Genomic DNA, 18540 nt, shown 5'->3' with positions numbered 1-18540 from the left:
TGCCTGTGATGCGCAGTGCCTGGTTTCCTCCAGTACTTAGAAATGAAAGAAGAAAACAGTTCAATCTTGGTTCCAAAATAGTGTTTCATAGTGTGAGAGTCTGTCAGATGCTATTTTGCAAACTCCAAGCAGGCTTTCATGTGCTTGGACTTCCCATCTCTACAGAGGATCTCTGGAGCTCAGAGTGACAATTTGAGTCTAGGCCACTTTACTCATGGGAAAGGGTCTACATAGCTTTTTTTATTTCTGAAATTGTGTTTTCACTTTGTCATTATGGGGCACTGAGTGTATATTAATGAGTAAAAAGCTGTATTCCAAAGATTGTAGAATGCATCAGCAACATAACTAAATTGAAAAATGTGAAGGGCATCTGAATACTTTCTGAATGCACTGCAGATGTTATATATAGATGCTGCTGGCCAAACGAAGGTAAAGGGATGTTTCCTTCAACTCAACATTTTGGAAAAAAAAAAAGCACATTTGTAGGAGAAAAAAAAAAGCTAGCAAGTTAATAGCATTAGGTAGAAAGCTAAGGGGGATGTGGGTGTTTGTGATCTAAGATTGTAATGATCAGCCTATGGCTTGGCAAAATGTTACTGCTTTGCACAAAGAGGTATAAACAATTTAATCAAAAAAAGCACAAAAGATTTCTGTTTCTACTTAGAGATAAACTACTTAGACAAAGGAATTCTGGCTCACAAATTCACAACTTAGTGGTGCTTTCATGAAAGCAAAGTTACTTTTCTGTACAGATTATTGCTCGAGTACAAGCGATATGAAGATCTTTACACTGTAGCAAACAATAACATTTGGCTGCGTTTGGGAATTGTTATAGAAATAATTGAATGTGCACTCAAACAGTTTTAGAATGTGTAAAAGTTTGTGTTTTATCCTTGGATGCTAGGTCACCCACAACTTAAAATGTATGTCCATATATTTTAAATATCTACACCATATTTCAAAACAAACTCACTCTCTCGCTGTCTCTCTCTCTCACAAAAAAATATTTCTTGTGAAATTTATAAGCTAAAATTTTATTTTGATGACCCATTTCAGTTTTAAATTATACAGATTGATATGTCTCGATATCTTGAAATGGTTTGCAATGAACAGGGACAGAAGCAGCAGATGGCTGGTGAATGGATATGAGTGAATAAAGTAGTCTACCTACCACCTGTGTTATTTTTTATTTCTTATTTATAGAAGTTCACAGTTTGTATACCATTCTCCATGATTTATTAAAGCAAAATTATATTTAGTCTCAGAGTGTGTGAATGATGCAGTCATACACCATGAGTAGCTATGTGATGTCTAAGTGGTGTGTGAACATTGAGAGTGTGTGATGACTGAGCACAGATGGAGCAAAAAGGAGGCAAACATGCCATATCTAATGATGTCTCTGACAGGATATTTGATTGGCAACTGTCACTTTACTGCAGAATACTCCAGAGCACCATCTGAATGCATGTTTCTGTGCAACCATGTGAAGGGCGTAAATGTGATATGGAAAATAAAAATTCGGCACTTACAAGTCAAAGACCAAATAGTGGAATCCTTCCTCTGATATGCTGTCATGGAGGCGCACTGTGAGGGAGGGAAAAGAATGGGAGACAAGAAAAGAAAACAGTTATGTAAAATATTATTCCCCTGCACCAGGCATATTGCCATATTGACAAGGTAACAGCCAGGTAAGGTAACTGAATTATCAACACTTGATTTAAGCACAAATGGAGCACTAAACACCAGTGTCATCTCTCAGTGCGAAGTGTGGTTAGGAGATTTAGACGTCACTCGCAGATTTTGCTTCTGCTGGAATTATTTGTTGCCGTTTTTTTGCAGATTTGCAGATTTCCAGCTGTGTTTTATAGTTACATTTTTGTAATTAAAATATACTGTCTCCAATTTAGCAGTGATGTAGATCCAGTTGATATCCAGTTCCAAGGTAGTGAACTAGTAAATTTACTAAGATTAAAGCCTAAGAAATCTAGCAATAGAATGACCCATCTTTCACCACTTGCATGTACAAACGAACATAAAAGTCAGTGCTCCAATTTCGTTCACTACTTTTAATGTCTAATACTATTTAAATTTTTGTTTTACATTTCTTTTGGTTTTATAAAATATCTTTAGAATGAGTTGTAATAAATACTTTTTTTTAATTGCTGATTTTGTAGAATGAGGCAAAGGCAAAATCCATTGATTAATCAAATTTTGTAACAAAAACCATAGGAAAGCACAACACACAATTACAAATGTCACCTGACTGACAAAAATGAAGAGTTTTAAAATTTAAGTAGTGTGAAGTGATCTGTGCCACCCAGTGTTTGTGCCGAACTAGAATGTTACAGAAAACCCCCACTGTAATATTGCAACAGAACAGTCATATTCAATTTTATTTTGCATTAGTAGTAAAAATCAGTTAAGTTTAAGTAAATCATAAATATTTTAAACACATAAGTAAAGTAAATCCTATACTGTAATAGCGTTTCTCATTAAAAATAAAGTAAAATTAAAATAAGACTATGCATACAAAATAAGCGTGTGAAACCATTTGCTGTTCATCTAAATCTCAGGTTTTGGTTGCAATTTATGAACATTAATTTGTCTGCTGTAATTATGTTTGCCCATGGTTAGTTAGAAATATTCAGAGAGGAATTTAAATGAATTCAAAAAGGGATTAGAAAGGATTTAGATTTAATAACCTCATCTGTTACTGCTTTAATGTTTAACAAAATGCTACTAAAACTCCATCCTAGACCAGATCAGTAATTACTTATCATTTAAAATCATCATTATGCAGACTCTAAGTTTTCCCTAAGTAAAACTCTGTAATACGACTGAGGTACTACAATCCACATTTTGACCTTACTGTGAATGAGTATACAACTGTGTTTATGTAAAAAAAAATGCTTAAGATAAGTTAACAAGTTAACAAACATGGCTAAGCATGATATGATTGATAAAAATATATTCCATTTTGCATTGTGTGAGCATGTGAGCAGTGAGAATTTTTACTTATGGATTCAGTAGTGGAATCACTAGGTATTCACTCAGTTGTTTTTAATGCATTTAGAGAGAAGTTCTACACCAGGGGTATCCCTAACTATTCGTGGGAGCCCTGTCAAGCTTTGGATTTCTGCATGTTGATACACCAATCAGCCACAAAATTAAGTAAACCTGTACAATTTAATGCAATCCAATACATTGGCTCTGCCATGAACTCTTACAAGGCTATAATTGGTCTTTTTGTTTTAGGTTGAAACGGACCGAAAGGTGGAGCAGGATGAAGGATGATTGTGAATACAGTGGAAACTAAAGTACAGTTTAAGTTTACTATCCACTTGAAGAATTTATAAACTATAAGAGGGAGTAACAGTGGGACAGGAACCTAGCAGCAAATTTATCAAATTCACTTAACAATTTCTCTACAGAATTTTGTGAAATTAAAAGAGCCAACACTAGCTTTACATTATTCCCTGGCATCTTTTATCCTGTCACTATGTCAGCCTGGCTCTCAAATAATCCTCGGGACCTTAGGTTTTATTTCAGAGCTCCTGTGACAGCTGTGTACTAAATTACATATTTGCATTAAATTAAGTCTGAATTTAGTTCTGTAATAAATTTGGGAACCCAAACCTTTGTGGAAAAACTCTCGACCCCCGTGATATTTCGGTTAGTTGATTTCTGACACTAGGACAATGGACCAGGAATCCAAATAACCCCCCTATCATCCTTTCGTTTGTTGCTGCCACCTACTCACTAAAAATAAAGAAAAGGGACCAAACAACAAATAAATGCCAGTTTTTACTGTTGTTACTGAGGTGATAATTACAGTTGTTTGGCATTTGTGTCTCCCTGAAGCAAAGGGGGTGAGGTTTCATTTGAGTGTACGTGTTGGGAAAGAGAGAATGAAGCCGTGTATGCAGCTGTGCTCTATTTGTAGACAGACTGCATATGCTAGAGTATGGGATCATTTCACTACATGACTCACAAGATCAGATTTTTTTAAATAAAAAGAAGAAGATGTTGTTTTTCACTTCGTGTACACCTCTGATTTAACTGTGTATCATGAGGTACAGTACATCATCAATAAAGATTAGTGGACTTGCACAGCCTTTCAGGCAGTTCCGATTATGAAATCAAAAAAAAAAAAAAAAAAAAAAAAAACAATCGTCAGAAATCATTCAAATGTCCCAATTGGTTAGAAGAGTGAACCTTGCTCAAAAAGAAGTCAATTTCTCTGCTCTGCTTCCAGTACTGTTCAGTGAATTATGACTTCAAGGGAGGTGCTGACAGGACCTCTTTACAATGAGAGGTTTTAAAATATATATATATTTTTTTAAGTTGGATACTGTACTTCTAGGTGTTTAATTATACGTTTACTGTAGTTATAAAAATGCAGCTTTGGCATTTTTATTCGATAAAAAATGCCCACAGTATACACTTAGCCTGCAGCGTAAACCAAATACACATTTTAACATTAGTTTCAAAACACTGCTGTTCCATAACTTTACTTTAGAATAAAACCTGAAATGTTGCCTGTCTCTTGTTCATCTTCTAACCAAACGCAATAAGTAGAAACAAATCGGCCCTTCAGTTCAAATATTTTGGGATAGGACTTTGTATCTCAAACCAAATGCCTTTTGTACACATGGCATAGGCGTAGCATAAGCAGCAGGTAGTCTCACATGAAACTTTGTATGAACTAGGTGCATGTTTTCTCATGCACAGGAAGTGTTTTGTTTACAAAGAGCACAGCGGAGTATAAAAGTGTACTCATACCACCCCTGCACACACTGCATCACATTTTGTTGTGTGGGGCTGTGTGGCTGCAGACTGCACACAGTGTCCATTCTGATCCCCTCGTCATCCATGACATTAAGACCACCAGTGGTAATGTTGTGACTGATTGGTGTATGATGGGAATGGCGGGACTAGTTACCAATGTTGGGATGCTTTAGCAGACGGCAGATTCTGGCCTCTCGCTCCAGCTTCTGGTGATCTGTGAAGACAAGAAAATACCTGTCACGTGTCTCTTCAAACCTCTCTACTGAGTTTCCACATAACCTCTGCCATTCTCTCCATCCTGCAGAAAACAAATAAGTGTGTGCACAGAGAGGGGGGGACAGAGACGGGGACTTGTAGCTTAGGACCGTGGGTGAATACAGGGGTGGGCAGCTGATCAAACCTATTGAAGAAAAGATTCAGGTCATTCACCTACATCTGGTCAGCCTCAGCCTGGGAGCTAGGCACCTTGTTGCCAGTGATGGTTTTGAGCCCTCTACACACTCCCCTGACATTATTCTGCTGCAGCGATTCATAATACCAACATGTTATTGGGCCATCCCATGGTTTTACCAAAAATATTACAAAAATGCAGTACTACTAAAAATATCTTGTTTGGATAATACAACTCAAGTCCTATTAAACCACAAAACAGAGAATGAGATGATAGAAATGTATATAAATAGCTGTTAAATGTCATTTATCAATGTGGATGGATCACCACTAAATTTTTCTATTTTATACAATTTCAACGGATTCATGGAGAAGGCAGGCAATGATCGTTAGCAAACAATTAAAATACTTGTTTAAGAGCTGTAATCTGAAATTTCAAGGTACAGTCTAATGGTACACAGAAATTTCATGCTTCAGTGGTTGTGTAACGCAACTGCACAACTGGAACTATAACCTTTTCCTATGTGTGCTTGCTCTCCTTGGCATGTTAATCAACAAAAGTTTTCGTCAGTGAGAAGGTTGATTGAAACTCTTAATTATTTAGAAAACTTCAGAAGATGGGTTGATTAGATCTCCATCTCCAAGTCTGATTTGCTATTCAAATGAAAAGGCTTTGTGGATGTTGAATAAATTGAGACCAAGTCACCCAACAGACGTTGAATCTTTAATCAGCTCTTGTTGAAGTATGTATGATTCACCACTGTGGACCATGTGTATTCAACACAGCAAAAACATGTTAAAATATACATTTAGTCATGGTGTAATGTTGGGATCATGTGTGCACAGTATTTACTTCTAATTGTGCATATAAAATGGGAATTGATAAAATTCATATTACTGTATATAGTAAAGCAGCTTAAGGTCATTAATAACCAAGCTTTTATACCACAAGTTTCTCTCTTATAGCATTAATGAAACAATAACATTTTGTATACGGTCAATATCATAATCTGTGGCATTTTATCTATATACCCATAGACTCAGCAATATTGGTCTGTCAGTTTGATTCTGTCCAGGTTTAAATACTTAAACTATTCAACTGTTTCATGGAGTGTTTGATGTAGGTTAATTGATAACTCTAAACTGTGCACAGGTGTAAGTGAGAGTGTGAATGATTGTCTGTGTATGTCCCTCTTTGTAGACCTAAGATACAGTAGATCAGTGACCCGTCTACGGCGTACACTGCCTCTGACCAATTCCAGTCACACCTTTATTTCTAAGTCTCTTAGTCTTCTAATCCTAATTGGCATGTAATCACCATGGTCACTGGTTTAACGCGGTTTGACTTCTATCTCTCTTCACATCACCCTCTGCTGCATGGCACACTGCAATGTGTGATATAACAAGGATTTACAGAATGAGTTGTGCTTACTGATCTAAACCACAGGCAACTGGTCTTGCCATGCTCTAAGGTCTTATTTTTCTTCTAAAACAAGCCGTATGGGTTAAAAGTCAAGAGAAGGCTCGATACTCTTTAGTATGATCCCAGCATGAGTATTAAGGGTCATTTTGATTTGTTAATTTTCTAAATTCACTGATGAGAAATAAAGGTTTCTTTCTACAAAATAAAAAATAAAATACGTTTAATTCAGCCTCTGCAGCATTGTATTCAAGCAGCATGAACAAACAAAGCTGTAATTTATGTCAGTCCAGAGACTGAACTAAGATGTTCCTCAAATTATAAACAAATGCACTACACAAAGGGTAAAATGCACATCACACTTAGCACATGATTCAAGCAGTCAAACTAATTCACATGAACAGCATTACTGTAGATTACTTCAAGATCATAAAGACAACCTACTGAGTTTCATTCAAGGGTTCTAAGTGGATTTGCTTGTTTTTAACAAAGCTATGGGCTTAGACTTATAGTCACAGAAAAAAGTAATAGAACAGTTTGCAATCCCCTAGTTTTCTGCATAAATTGGTCATCAAATATGATCCAATCTTTACCCAAGTCAATTATATCAAACCATTTCTAAGCTAATAAAAAACACTCACATTATGTTGGAAAAAATAATGGTAATACAGTAATACACTCAAACAAGCACGTCATCTGGCTGTGGATTAGACCTGCACAATGTTCAGGAGGAATTTTTGACCATTCCCCTTATACAACTCAGCTATATTCTTAGAATATCTGGTGTGAAAAGCTCTCGCAGTCAGTCCACAGCTTCGGCGTTGGGTTCTGGGTTAGCCGCTGCAAATGACAAATTGTGTTTCTGAAGCCATTCTGTAATAAATTTACTTCAACTTTTAAGGTAATTGTCCAGCCATCTCCCAGCTACCCTGATATTATGCTGTAGGATACCTGGATAAATTCACATTCTTCTCCACAATGGCATTGTTCTGGGTCTAGAAGGAGCAAAGCAACTGGGATGATGTTTCAATGTTTGTATGCAGTTCTCTTTTATTACACCATGCACTGTGCTGTGTGTGCTCTTTGTTCCACTTGTCTACATTTGCACAGTATTGTTGAGGAGTATCATGGTTGTCTTTGACAAACTTCCCATATGCTACAATCTTGGTTTTTTGAAGAGGGATGGCTTCCTCTGTGTTGTCCTGCCATGGATACCATGGCTTAGTATACCACATTGTGCCTTGACAGAGGTCTTGGCTGGGCATATTCTTCTATGGAGGGTAGCTACAGTGTGAAACTCTCTTTTACAAACATATATAATTGTGGAATAATGAATATCTAAAGTCTTTGAGATTACTCCATATCCCTTTCCAGTTATGTGCAAATCAACAACTCTTGATCATAGGGCTTTTGAAATCTCTTTTTTGAAAGGGGATTGTTCAAACCAGTGAAACTAATGGTGCTTATTAATAGCAAATAACACGGTTTTGTTCAGTTTAAAGTTACATTTTCAGTATATGTACTTCAGTCTTGAATTTTCAGGCAGAAACAGGACATCTTCTAGGCTAGACCATAGTATCCAACCACAAACCACCTGAGTTTACCATAGCACAAAAAGTAAATGCATATTACGCTCCTCTCAAGCCTGTGATGTTTCTCAATCATGAATCTACGTCCTTGATTTGGTTCACCCTGGAGCTGGCCCATTTAGAAAACCCAGATGAGCTCCTGAACATAGTCATCAGGTCATGGAAAACGAGGACAGCAGCTATTTTCAATGCAGCTTTTAAAGCAACACATTTAGTTTCTCATTCAAAATCCTACAGGTTTGTTCACAAAAACATTCTTTACCACATAGACTGTGACACGAAACAATTTTACTATCATGCCAACATGCTCTGATCAGGTTCCAACCTTCACTGAAATCAAATTTCTCCCCTTGTTATATCACCTCTGATTCAGACAGACAATCTCTCAATGTTTGGTGCAGGTGTGAAATGACAACTCCAGACAATGTCTGAACCCGATTCTCTCCGTCGTTTGATCAAAGACATAACAAAACATCTGTCATTTCACTTGCTGTTATTGCTGTTATAAGTAAAGGGTGAATAATAGAGTTTGGTGCCAAGAGACCAACAGAGTAAGTGTGATACAAAAACAGAAAAAAAGAAGTCACATCAAGTGATGTGGCATACAAGTTAACCTCACTTATAAAAATTTAAATAGCCTATAATTACTGTTGAACCATGGCAAAATTATATTTTCACTAATTAATAATAATCATAATTATCATGGTGCAGATACACTGGAGACAAGCGGCAGAGCTGGAGGTGGCAGAGTTGAACATGCTGCGATTTTAATTGCGAATGACCAGGATGGACAAAATTAAGTATATGAAAGGAACAGCAGATGTAAGACGGCTTGGAGACAAGGATGGAATGGTGTTGGAGGAGGAGGAGGAGGAGGAGAAGGAAAAAGAGGAAAAGGACGAAACGTTTGGAACTTTCATCTACATAGAACAGATGGACAGAGCCATTGTATGATATCCCATTAAGGCCTCATCATAGCTTTTTGCAGCTTTGACAGGTTCCAGTGCAAAAAAATAAACGACCTGACCTTTCTTCTCTCAGAATTAAAGTAAGTCCATGTATCCATCAGTCCATCTTTTTTTTTGTACTACTGCTTGAGGACAGGTAAACAGTAGAAATAGCTTTGCTGGGCAGTATACCAGTTCTTCCAGTACACCAGATTTAATTTACAAAAAGGTATGCATTTTTCATATAGCACCACATTGTTACATAACTCAAACACCAACTGTAATTACTCAGTAGCAACTTGTGTTATATTATTCATGACTAGAAGCCCTGTAGAGCTCTGTTCAACCTGTGTGGAGAGAAAGCTATAGTTGATTACTTCATGTAACAGCCCCACTTTCTCTTTTGTCTCCTCTTAGCTTCATTTAATCTGAAATGTTACACACCTGTTTTACAAATCTCACAGTAACTTCATAGCTCTTGCTTAATGCACTATCAATCTAACAAAAGTATAAGGCAGCAACAGTGTGACACACTGAACATAAAGTGGACGGTGGATTGATAGTAGGAATATGTACAGAATGTATGACAGCTCGAGCTGTTCTCTGTGAAATGTAGTAAAACACTATTATACTGTACAGTGAGCGTATCCGTTCAGCCCTAAATGAAAGGAGCATCTTGCAGTCAGCACACACCTGGGACTTTATTGACCAAAAACTTATATCTATCGTTTGTGTCTGTCCATCCGTCTTAGAGTTCAGATCATATTCTGTTTCACCATGTTACTCTAAGCTTCCTAAAGCCAAATCCTGCTGTACAGTAACACACACACACACCAAGTATGGCTATGGTTGTAGTCCAATCCCTCTGGCCCACTTAAAGCTACAAAGGATATTCAAGCCAGAGAACTGGACTGAGCCATTGCATTAGCTCAGAGACTACATAAAGAAGTCCTTTCCACACTTTACACTCAAGACAGCTGATGTTGTCATTATAGTAATATGGGGTAACGAAGAAAGTAAAAGCAATGCTATTTGCAAATTGTAAAAGGCTTGAAAAACAAACAAAAAAACAAAAGGCTTCATTTGAAGAAGCAGTAAGCTTTCACTTAAAATGAACTCTGCTTCCTTAAAGTAAAAACAGCTGGAGGCATAGGTGGTCTAGGCTTGTGTAGATGTAGTGCATGTATTTAAGCTTCATCGTTTGCATTTTACGACCATGTCTATAAATATTGAAGTTGTCTGAAAGCAAAAACCATGGACTTAAGCAATGCACCACGAAAAACACACACACACAAAAAAAAAAAAAAAAAAAAAAAACAGATGTGTGGCTGATGTGATGTGTAAGAGGCTTAAAATAACCCATGCCTGAAAACCACAGTACATGCCCACACACAAAAAGCACATGGAGAGAGCCAATGCTGCTGCTGCCATGGGCAAGAGCAAAGAGCAGGTGCGACTTACATTCAAAGTGTGTCTGTGGAATTGTAGGAAAGTGACAGTCATTTATTAAAAAAAAAAAAAAAAAGAGAGACAGATTTTTGCAGGAAGGTCTCTGTACTCTCAAAATAAAACTAACAATGCGTGTCCATGTTTGGAGAAAACCCAACTGCTTTATGGATTACCAATTTAATCCTGGATATTCTTACTTTGCAGCTGCTAGAGATAAAAAGGTCTCCTTTAACAAGGCAGTAAAGAAATCAATGGGGTAAGTTCAAGACTATAGGAGGTGCTTCATATCTAAAATGCCAAATACAGTTCCATAATCTGCCATGTTTTTACTTACCATAGCAAATGAAACATATGTATAGTTTTTGGAGTGTTGTAAGCAGACAAGCATTTCTATGTGTATCAGTACTTTATCTACTTTAAGTGGATTATAGTTGTATTATATACTGTATTATAGTTGTAATAATATAACCGTCTTTATAGCGGTAATATGGAGATACTGAATTCTGACTATTACTCCTAAAATCTTTTTAAGACTACTTTTCACATCTACATTATGTGTTCGTAATTCAAACATTGACTATCTATTTGGTGCTTATTAGTGCAGTAGTAGCAGATAGTTTCCACAGCTGGGGCGAGCTGAAAGAAGCCTCATCAGTAGATGTAAAGCCTTACTACTAGTAATACATTATGCTAAGTTCTGTGTTCTCTGTGTAAACAGCTCTCATATTATGGCACCCCAGGCACACTTTCTATGAGGCCATTCAAGCTGTGGAGGGAGGAGACATGACAAATCAGTGTGTGGGCAGACAGGTGGCACCACCAGGAGAAAAGTGCCAGCAGCCAGACATTCAGACGCTGTCATGAGCAGTAAGCTTGACATCCATCACAATCCTACATCTGACAGCCCTACCTCCTGACATGCATTAGGAACCCAGACCCTCCTCACAATCATCTCAGTTTTGAACTGGACTCCTGGAGAGTCCTACACCGATAAGAAGGAACTTAAGAGGTTAAGTTACATCACTGAGTAAAATTATTAAAGTGCGGAGACTAACAATGGTGGCAGAATGCAGTCATATTAAAAATATATTTAATTTGATATTCAGACATTTAGTGCTGAAAGGACAGTCTTAAAATGCATGGGTTTGGTAGACTAGAGTAATGCATTCAACTGAACACTCTGTGCTTTCAAACTGGGTTTTATAACTAATAGCCAGATTGCAGTTACAACGTGCTTGCAGCTGGCTTAGGCTCATGTGACGAAGTTGATGTAGTGTAAACAGGAAGTAGACAGACCCAGCTGTTGGAGGAACGGAAGAGAAGGGGGAGGCCGACTTGACCAGCTGGGTTTGCCTGCTGCTTTTCTTATTCCTCCCCAGGGACAGAACTGCACAGTGAGGGGTGCTCCGTTTAGTCGGTCAACTGTACAGTCTTCATGGAATTTTAACATGTCGTCCAATGTGTTTACAAGGGGGAAAAGAAACAACAACTTTTATAATTTCCAGTAAATTTTATATTGAGTAAATTTACACTTCCCTGCCATTTGTTTTTACTTTTGGTGCTACTGTTTAACTACTCCTTTACACAAATATCTAATCAGCCAATCACATGGCAGAAACTCACTGAACCAGGCATAAGAATGGGAGAGAAAGGTGATTTCAATGAATTTGAATGTGACATGGTTTTTAGTGCCAGATGGACTGGTCTGTCAGAAACTGGTAATCTAATAATACACTCCAACAATCTCTAGGGTTTACAGGGCAATGTCTGAAAGAGAAACTATCCAGTGGGCAGCAGATCCCGGGGCAATAATGCCTTGTTATTGTCAAAGAAGGATGGCCAAACTGGTTTGACCTGAGAGAAAGGCAACAGCAACAGAAATGAACTCCTTGTTAGAAGTGAGATAAGTAAAAGAGCAACAAGCAACAAGCTCTGATCTCTAAATGCAAAACTTTTGAACAACATTGAAGCAAATAGGCTACAGTGGCAAAAGACCACACTGGGTGCCACTCTTGTCAGCTTACAACAGGAAACTGACGCTTTCTGTTGCAACATTCAAATGGTAAGGTCAGAATTTGGCATACGCAGCGTGAAAGTGATCCATCCTGCCTTGCATCAGGCTGATGGTGATGGTTTAATAGTCAAGTGGATATTTACTTGGCACACTTTAGGAACCTTTATACTATCTGAGCATTGTTTAAATGCCACAGCCTACCTGAGTATTGTATGTTTTGTTGCGCAGCCTAAAAGGCTCAAACCAGGAGTGGTCTGATTAAGATGAGGTGTCAAACTGTTTTAACAGCTCTTCAACAGTCTTCCACCTCAGGGTGCTTGCAGCACCTCTCAGTTGTTAAGCTTCATACAGACCACTCAGCAAAGCTCTGATGTGGCATACGTTTTTCTAAGCGAGGGACTGAAAAACTTATAACTGTTTGGTAAAGCAGATAAATAAGATCACTGCAGCAGATACACATTTTGGTGGACACAGGTGAACAGTGTTTCTTTTTATACCAGACATGTATTAGGCAGCAGTTTGCAGTTACAACGTGAGCAGGCTATCAACAGTGACGATCGACTACTATTCCAAAAAACTAATGAAATATTAGGATTACAACCTGTGCACATGTATGACTAACCAAGCTACTGTTATCAATAGCAACAAAAGCAACAACAGTTTCAGAAATTTTTTCAGAATATACACTAATCTGTCACAAAGTTAATACTGATGAGATTTATGTCAGAGTACAGGGCAACCAAAAAAAATTAATGAAAATAAAAAAAAAAATAAAAACTGAAAATTGTGACCCCAGACAGTGACATGAACTGGAACACAAATTGTGTGAACTGTTACATCCCTGGCTTGTTTACATGTGTATGTTTTGTAAATTTTTTATGTTTCCTCTGTGGTCACCTGTATGATTTCAACTTGACTGATGTGACCATATTTTCCACTGAGGAGTTGTACATCACTATCAGCAGCACTGTCAGAGCAACGCTTTTCATCTGACAGCTCATACTGCACTGATTTTACATTTGTCCCATTAGAGCAAGACTGGAGTAGGTTTTATGACAATTGATCCTCTGCAAAGGCTCAACCATCTAACAAAAATAATACAGTTGACAAAATTTAAACTATTCAGTTGTTGTACTTAACTCAACAACAACTCAACCTGCATTCCACAATAAATGAAGCAGGGCATTATGCATTGAAAGCATATATGTACATAACACACATTTGTGTACGAGTAGATTTTTGCCATGCGTTAAAATAATTTTGACAAATGGACAGAACAAGACAAGATTCAGGTTGAACAAAAAGGTTTAGAAGCAGGAGGGCAGGTGCAAGAACAGAATTTGAGGTGAATATATTCCGTTTGTTAAGAATCATATCTTGTAAAGAAAGGAGGAAGTGTAAACCAAATCTAAATAAAAAGACAACGTGATGGAAATAACTGTGCAGTGAGACAAGGCAGGACAAGGAGTCAGAAGTCAGCTAGAGGAGAAGTCAAGCTTGAGGTTTCTCCGTTTCAATTCTACTGGCAATCAAAAGCAAGCCACAAGTGAAACAAAGTTTACTCAGTGGAGTCCAGGTTAAATACATCCTTACCATGTCTTCCTGTTTACAGTACATTTCTTCCAAGCTATTAAGTATTTTTAGAAAATGTTCCCACTGAGTTTCTCCTTAACAGTCACCCATTCTCTGCTGTTTTATACTTTAGACTTTTTGCTTTGTCCTTACTGGGGACTGGAGATAGTGGGGTGGATCGAGCCAGAAGCGCTGCAAGCTCGTCTTTCTGTCAGTGGAACAAATATCTGTATCTGCTGTTCTGCCTGGCTGCCTACCATTTCTGTGTGCTCGTAAAACCACCAGTCTGAGCGTACAGTCAGCACTGACCTTAAAGATCATTGTGTAAGTCCTTTAGATGGATCATCTGTACAAAGCAATATTTCAACTGCATCCTATATCTTGATTCAGTCTTCAGCATTTAGTCTTCTTTGGCCTAATCCTGATTTTTATTAACTAATTCAATGCTAAGAACCAACAAGTAGTACCAAATCTCTATTTATGTTTTCTTGAAGGTTAACTACACATTTTATTATGAGTGCAGATTTAATCTGATTGGGTTTCACCATCTTACCAATTGAGCAAATGTCTTAAGTCTTAAGTATTAGCTTAGCAATTCAGTAAAAGAGTTAAAAAGGCAGCTGGTTATTCTCTGTAATACAAAACCCTGTATCATTTCTGCTTTTCTGTGACTTCTTTGCTGTTGACTGCTTCATTACACATTTGACAAAGACCATAGTTTGGTTTATAGTAACATCTATTTTTAGCTGTGTCCCTCCCCCTTATCTCCTGATGCAAATTAGTCTAGGTACTGAGTACTGGTTTAGCCTTGCCCCTGCAATCAACAAGTGTCTGTATGCATTACAATATGCTCTTGCAATTAATGCAAAATGATGTATAATTAAGAGCAATGTACAGGAATTTGTGGATGGGTAAAAGTGAAAAATAAGTGTTTCCATAGTATGTTTGGAAAATAAGTACTGATTGAGCTTAAGGCAATAGTTCATGATGCTTGGTTTAGTCCTACATACATGACATGAAATGGGCAGAAGGGTGAATCAAAGAATATGTAGAGGTGAGAAACAAAACCAAAAAAAAAAAAAACTGGACCAATATGACAACATGGCCAGTGGAACATGAAATTGACAAATTTGGAAAACAGTGGGAAAAGAACTGAATGACAATGAGCAAGGAGAGGACTGAATAGCTGTAAGAAAAGAAAGGGAATGGAAGGATGAAAGAAAGAATAAAGTGGCACAGTAACACACCAAGTAGCTCTAACTGCAGCATGTAGTGATACAATTGTCTTTGTACAAGTAAAAGAAATTTTAAAAGGAAGATTTGTTTCAGATTTGTAGTACTGTCAGAGGTCAGCAGTTTGAATACACATTTTGTTCCAATGTGACATTTATTATCCACTTTCTGCCTTAAAGTCAGCTACATCAACGCTAAGTCTTTAGCCCAAGTGAGAAATTGACTAATAATAGCCTAAAAGACTGACATCAGTATTGCTGGTTTACCTACCAGACATGTTTCCTTACTAATCATGAGCAGTGCAATGTGCTGGCTCGTATTGGCGCGACTGTGGCACAGGAAGGTAGAGCGTCGTCCACCAATCTCGCAGTTGTTGGTTCAATCCACGGTTGCTCCAGTCACATATCGAAGTCTCCTTGAGCAAGACACTGAACGCAAACTTAGTTGCTCCTGGTGAGTGTTGGCCAGCTGCATAGCAGCTCCCCCATCGGTTTGTGAGTGTGTGTGATTGTGAGTGTGAATAAGAAGCAGTGTAAAGTGCTTTGAGTGCCAATAGGTAGAAAAGTGCTATAGAGGTGCAGACCATTTATTGTCCCAAAATATTTAAGCAGCCAGCCAAGTATACTCTGCATTATATCATTTGAATTTATCCCAGCAATGCCATTTTATTATCATTAAACAACAACAACAACAACTTCTTTCCCTACAGTCCCTCTCCAATTCTGCAAGCCACCACTGTATCGCTTACAGTAATTCTGTAGCCAGTATGGCCGATGTGTGTTAATATTGCAATTTTAAAGACGCGCAAGAGGCTGAAAGTGCATATGGGATTACATCAGTCAGAGAACCTTTAGGGGAGAAACTGTCCTAGGTTTCACTCCAATTTAAATTTCTACATATTGAAATGTTTCACATTAAACCTTTGTTGTGTGAACTGCAACATGTCAAGGCCAAGAAGTCAGTTTATTGTAAGACTGTGAGCATTTTGTGTTGTCAGTGGTGCAGAAGTAGGGAAAGCTCAGAAAATCCCTCTCGCCTTCCTCTCACGCTGAGTGAACTCTGAAAAGGCTCAACCCTTAAATCTCGTCATCTTCCTCTAATCTCGAATTGGAAAAGAGCAAGTGTCAGTCTCTGTGATAATAGATAACTGGAGCATTCTCAAAGGTTTCTTTCTTGACACTTCAAGTGCAGAAAGAATCCTGGAAATGGCTTTAAAAGGATCCAGTGTTAAGCAGAAAGGTCCTGTTAAATAGATAATTGTCAAACAGCTGCAGCCTTAATTAATACCATCATTTAAAGATTATTAAAGATACTTTTCATCTTTAATGCTGTTTGGGAAAGTTGTTTTACTTTGAATACATATAGTCTTCAGACACATTCACAAGTATAGACATGTTCAAATTCTTGGATTCCCTACTGGTATGTGGATCTAGGAATTTCCAAGAAATAACAGCCTGACCGCAAGTCACATTCTGAAAAAACACCTTGCTTTTGTGTATCATGTTCTACTGCCAATAGCTTTACATAGGTAAAAAAAAACTCTGCCTCAAAGTGGTAGAAAGTATTCTACAATACAATAGTCCTAAAAAGGCACTTCTGTTTTTAAAGTAAGCCTATTTTTGGTCTGAACACAACCTAACAGCAGGGGCAGTCAGTGCGAGGCTGGAAAATTCCCACTGAAGTGTAGTGGTGCATCATTTGCCAAAATTGCGTGAATTAATTGATCATCTAGAAAGAAATTGTCTAGTTTACAATGTTTTCCTGTATTCTAGTAAAATTACAGAATTTGCCTGGCAACTTGCCAATAAATACCACACGAAACAAAAGATTGCTGTAAATTGTTTTTACATGTCAATTTTGCTTTCTGAATTAGCAGCTTTTGCTGCTAATAAGTTTTTTTAAAATTACACCTTAATGCAAATGTGATCCAAATTCAACATTGCATTAGTTTCGTTTCACCTGTTAAATAAAACAGGAGTCATAACTGCAACAAATTTTGTTTTCAATAAAAGTCAATAGTTTTCCATAGCTTTGAGAACCTGAGATGAGTCATTATTTTTTGTAAAGTATATGACTCATGCTCAAAGCTATTCAAGGTATTGTATTTGGTACTGGAGCTCTGCGTAAAGTGGAAGGAAAATTAATGTTGCCCAATATCAGAGGAGTTTAGTAAAAGTTAGCCTCCTGTAATCACTCAAAAAGCTAAAAAAAAATGAAGAGGCAGTGGATCCTCTAACAAAGCAATGATCCAAAGCACAAAGTTAACTGAGGAACGTTTTAAAACCATAAGGCAAATGTTTAACGAGGGCCTTCCCTGTCTCCACACATAGATATCATTAAAAACGTGCTTAGATTTAACAGTAACAAAACAAAAATACATTTGTCCACACAAACATGTAAGCAAGCAAATGGTGCTGCAATTATCCAGGGTTTAAGGGATTTAAAGGCAGTACAAGAACTCTCTCTCTCTCTCTCATATAATTCATGTGGAATACACCTCTTCTATGGCAAACATGGCAGTATGTAACCTGTTTGACTTGTCTGTCAAGCCCCAGGTACATATGGTTCTGAGAACATCTCTGCAAGCGACCTTTATTTTCCAGCACCCACACACTCACTTTGATCCTATTGCTCCATCTTTATCGTTTTCTTTTTATGCTTTCATCACTTTGATTTTGTCACCTTTTTTCCCCCCCATTTCATCTCCTGTATCTATCATATCGCAAAGAATGTCTCATAAAATCATAATTTAACCACAATGTTATAAATACAGACATATAGGCATTAATATTTTATAGGAGTGTATTTTGTAATATATACACTGTAAACAGTATCTGTACATAATGACATCTTGGCCACGAGTTACACTGATCAGCCACAAAAGCTTTACCCCACGGTGGCTTGAATATACAAAATTGTTTGTTTATAAAAATATCAAAGCAATAAATTACATATCATCATGGCTGTCAGCAGATTAAGTGATTAAAACTAGCTCCACCTTTACACAGTGATCTTTGATTGTCTGATTTTATTTTTATTAATTACTGTAAATTAATTACTACTAATTACTGTCGGTCAAAACTACAACCCCAATTTTTTTTTTTAAAGTTTTGACGATGTGTAAAACGTAAATAAAAA

At 37.3% G+C, this 18540-nt stretch overlaps 1 protein-coding gene across 9 annotated transcripts in view; it reads right to left on the bottom strand.

Annotated features, from left to right (window-relative positions):
* camk2d1 (calcium/calmodulin-dependent protein kinase (CaM kinase) II delta 1) overlaps nt 1-18540 on the bottom strand; it is a 93768-nt gene that overhangs the window by 49906 nt on the left and 25322 nt on the right. For all 9 annotated transcript variants that reach the window (XM_067523813.1, XM_067523816.1, XM_067523818.1 and 6 more), the window contains exons 3-4: nt 4943-5002; nt 1530-1584 (exon numbers count right to left, since the gene is read on the bottom strand). In XM_067523813.1, coding sequence (XP_067379914.1) covers nt 1530-1584; nt 4943-5002 — 115 coding nt within the window. The remainder of the gene's footprint in view (nt 1-1529; nt 1585-4942; nt 5003-18540) is intronic.

This window comes from Channa argus, chromosome 12, assembly GCF_033026475.1.
Source record: "Channa argus isolate prfri chromosome 12, Channa argus male v1.0, whole genome shotgun sequence".
Taxonomy (NCBI): domain Eukaryota; kingdom Metazoa; phylum Chordata; class Actinopteri; order Anabantiformes; family Channidae; genus Channa; species Channa argus.
This window is presented reverse-complemented; position numbering and strand designations above follow the sequence as displayed.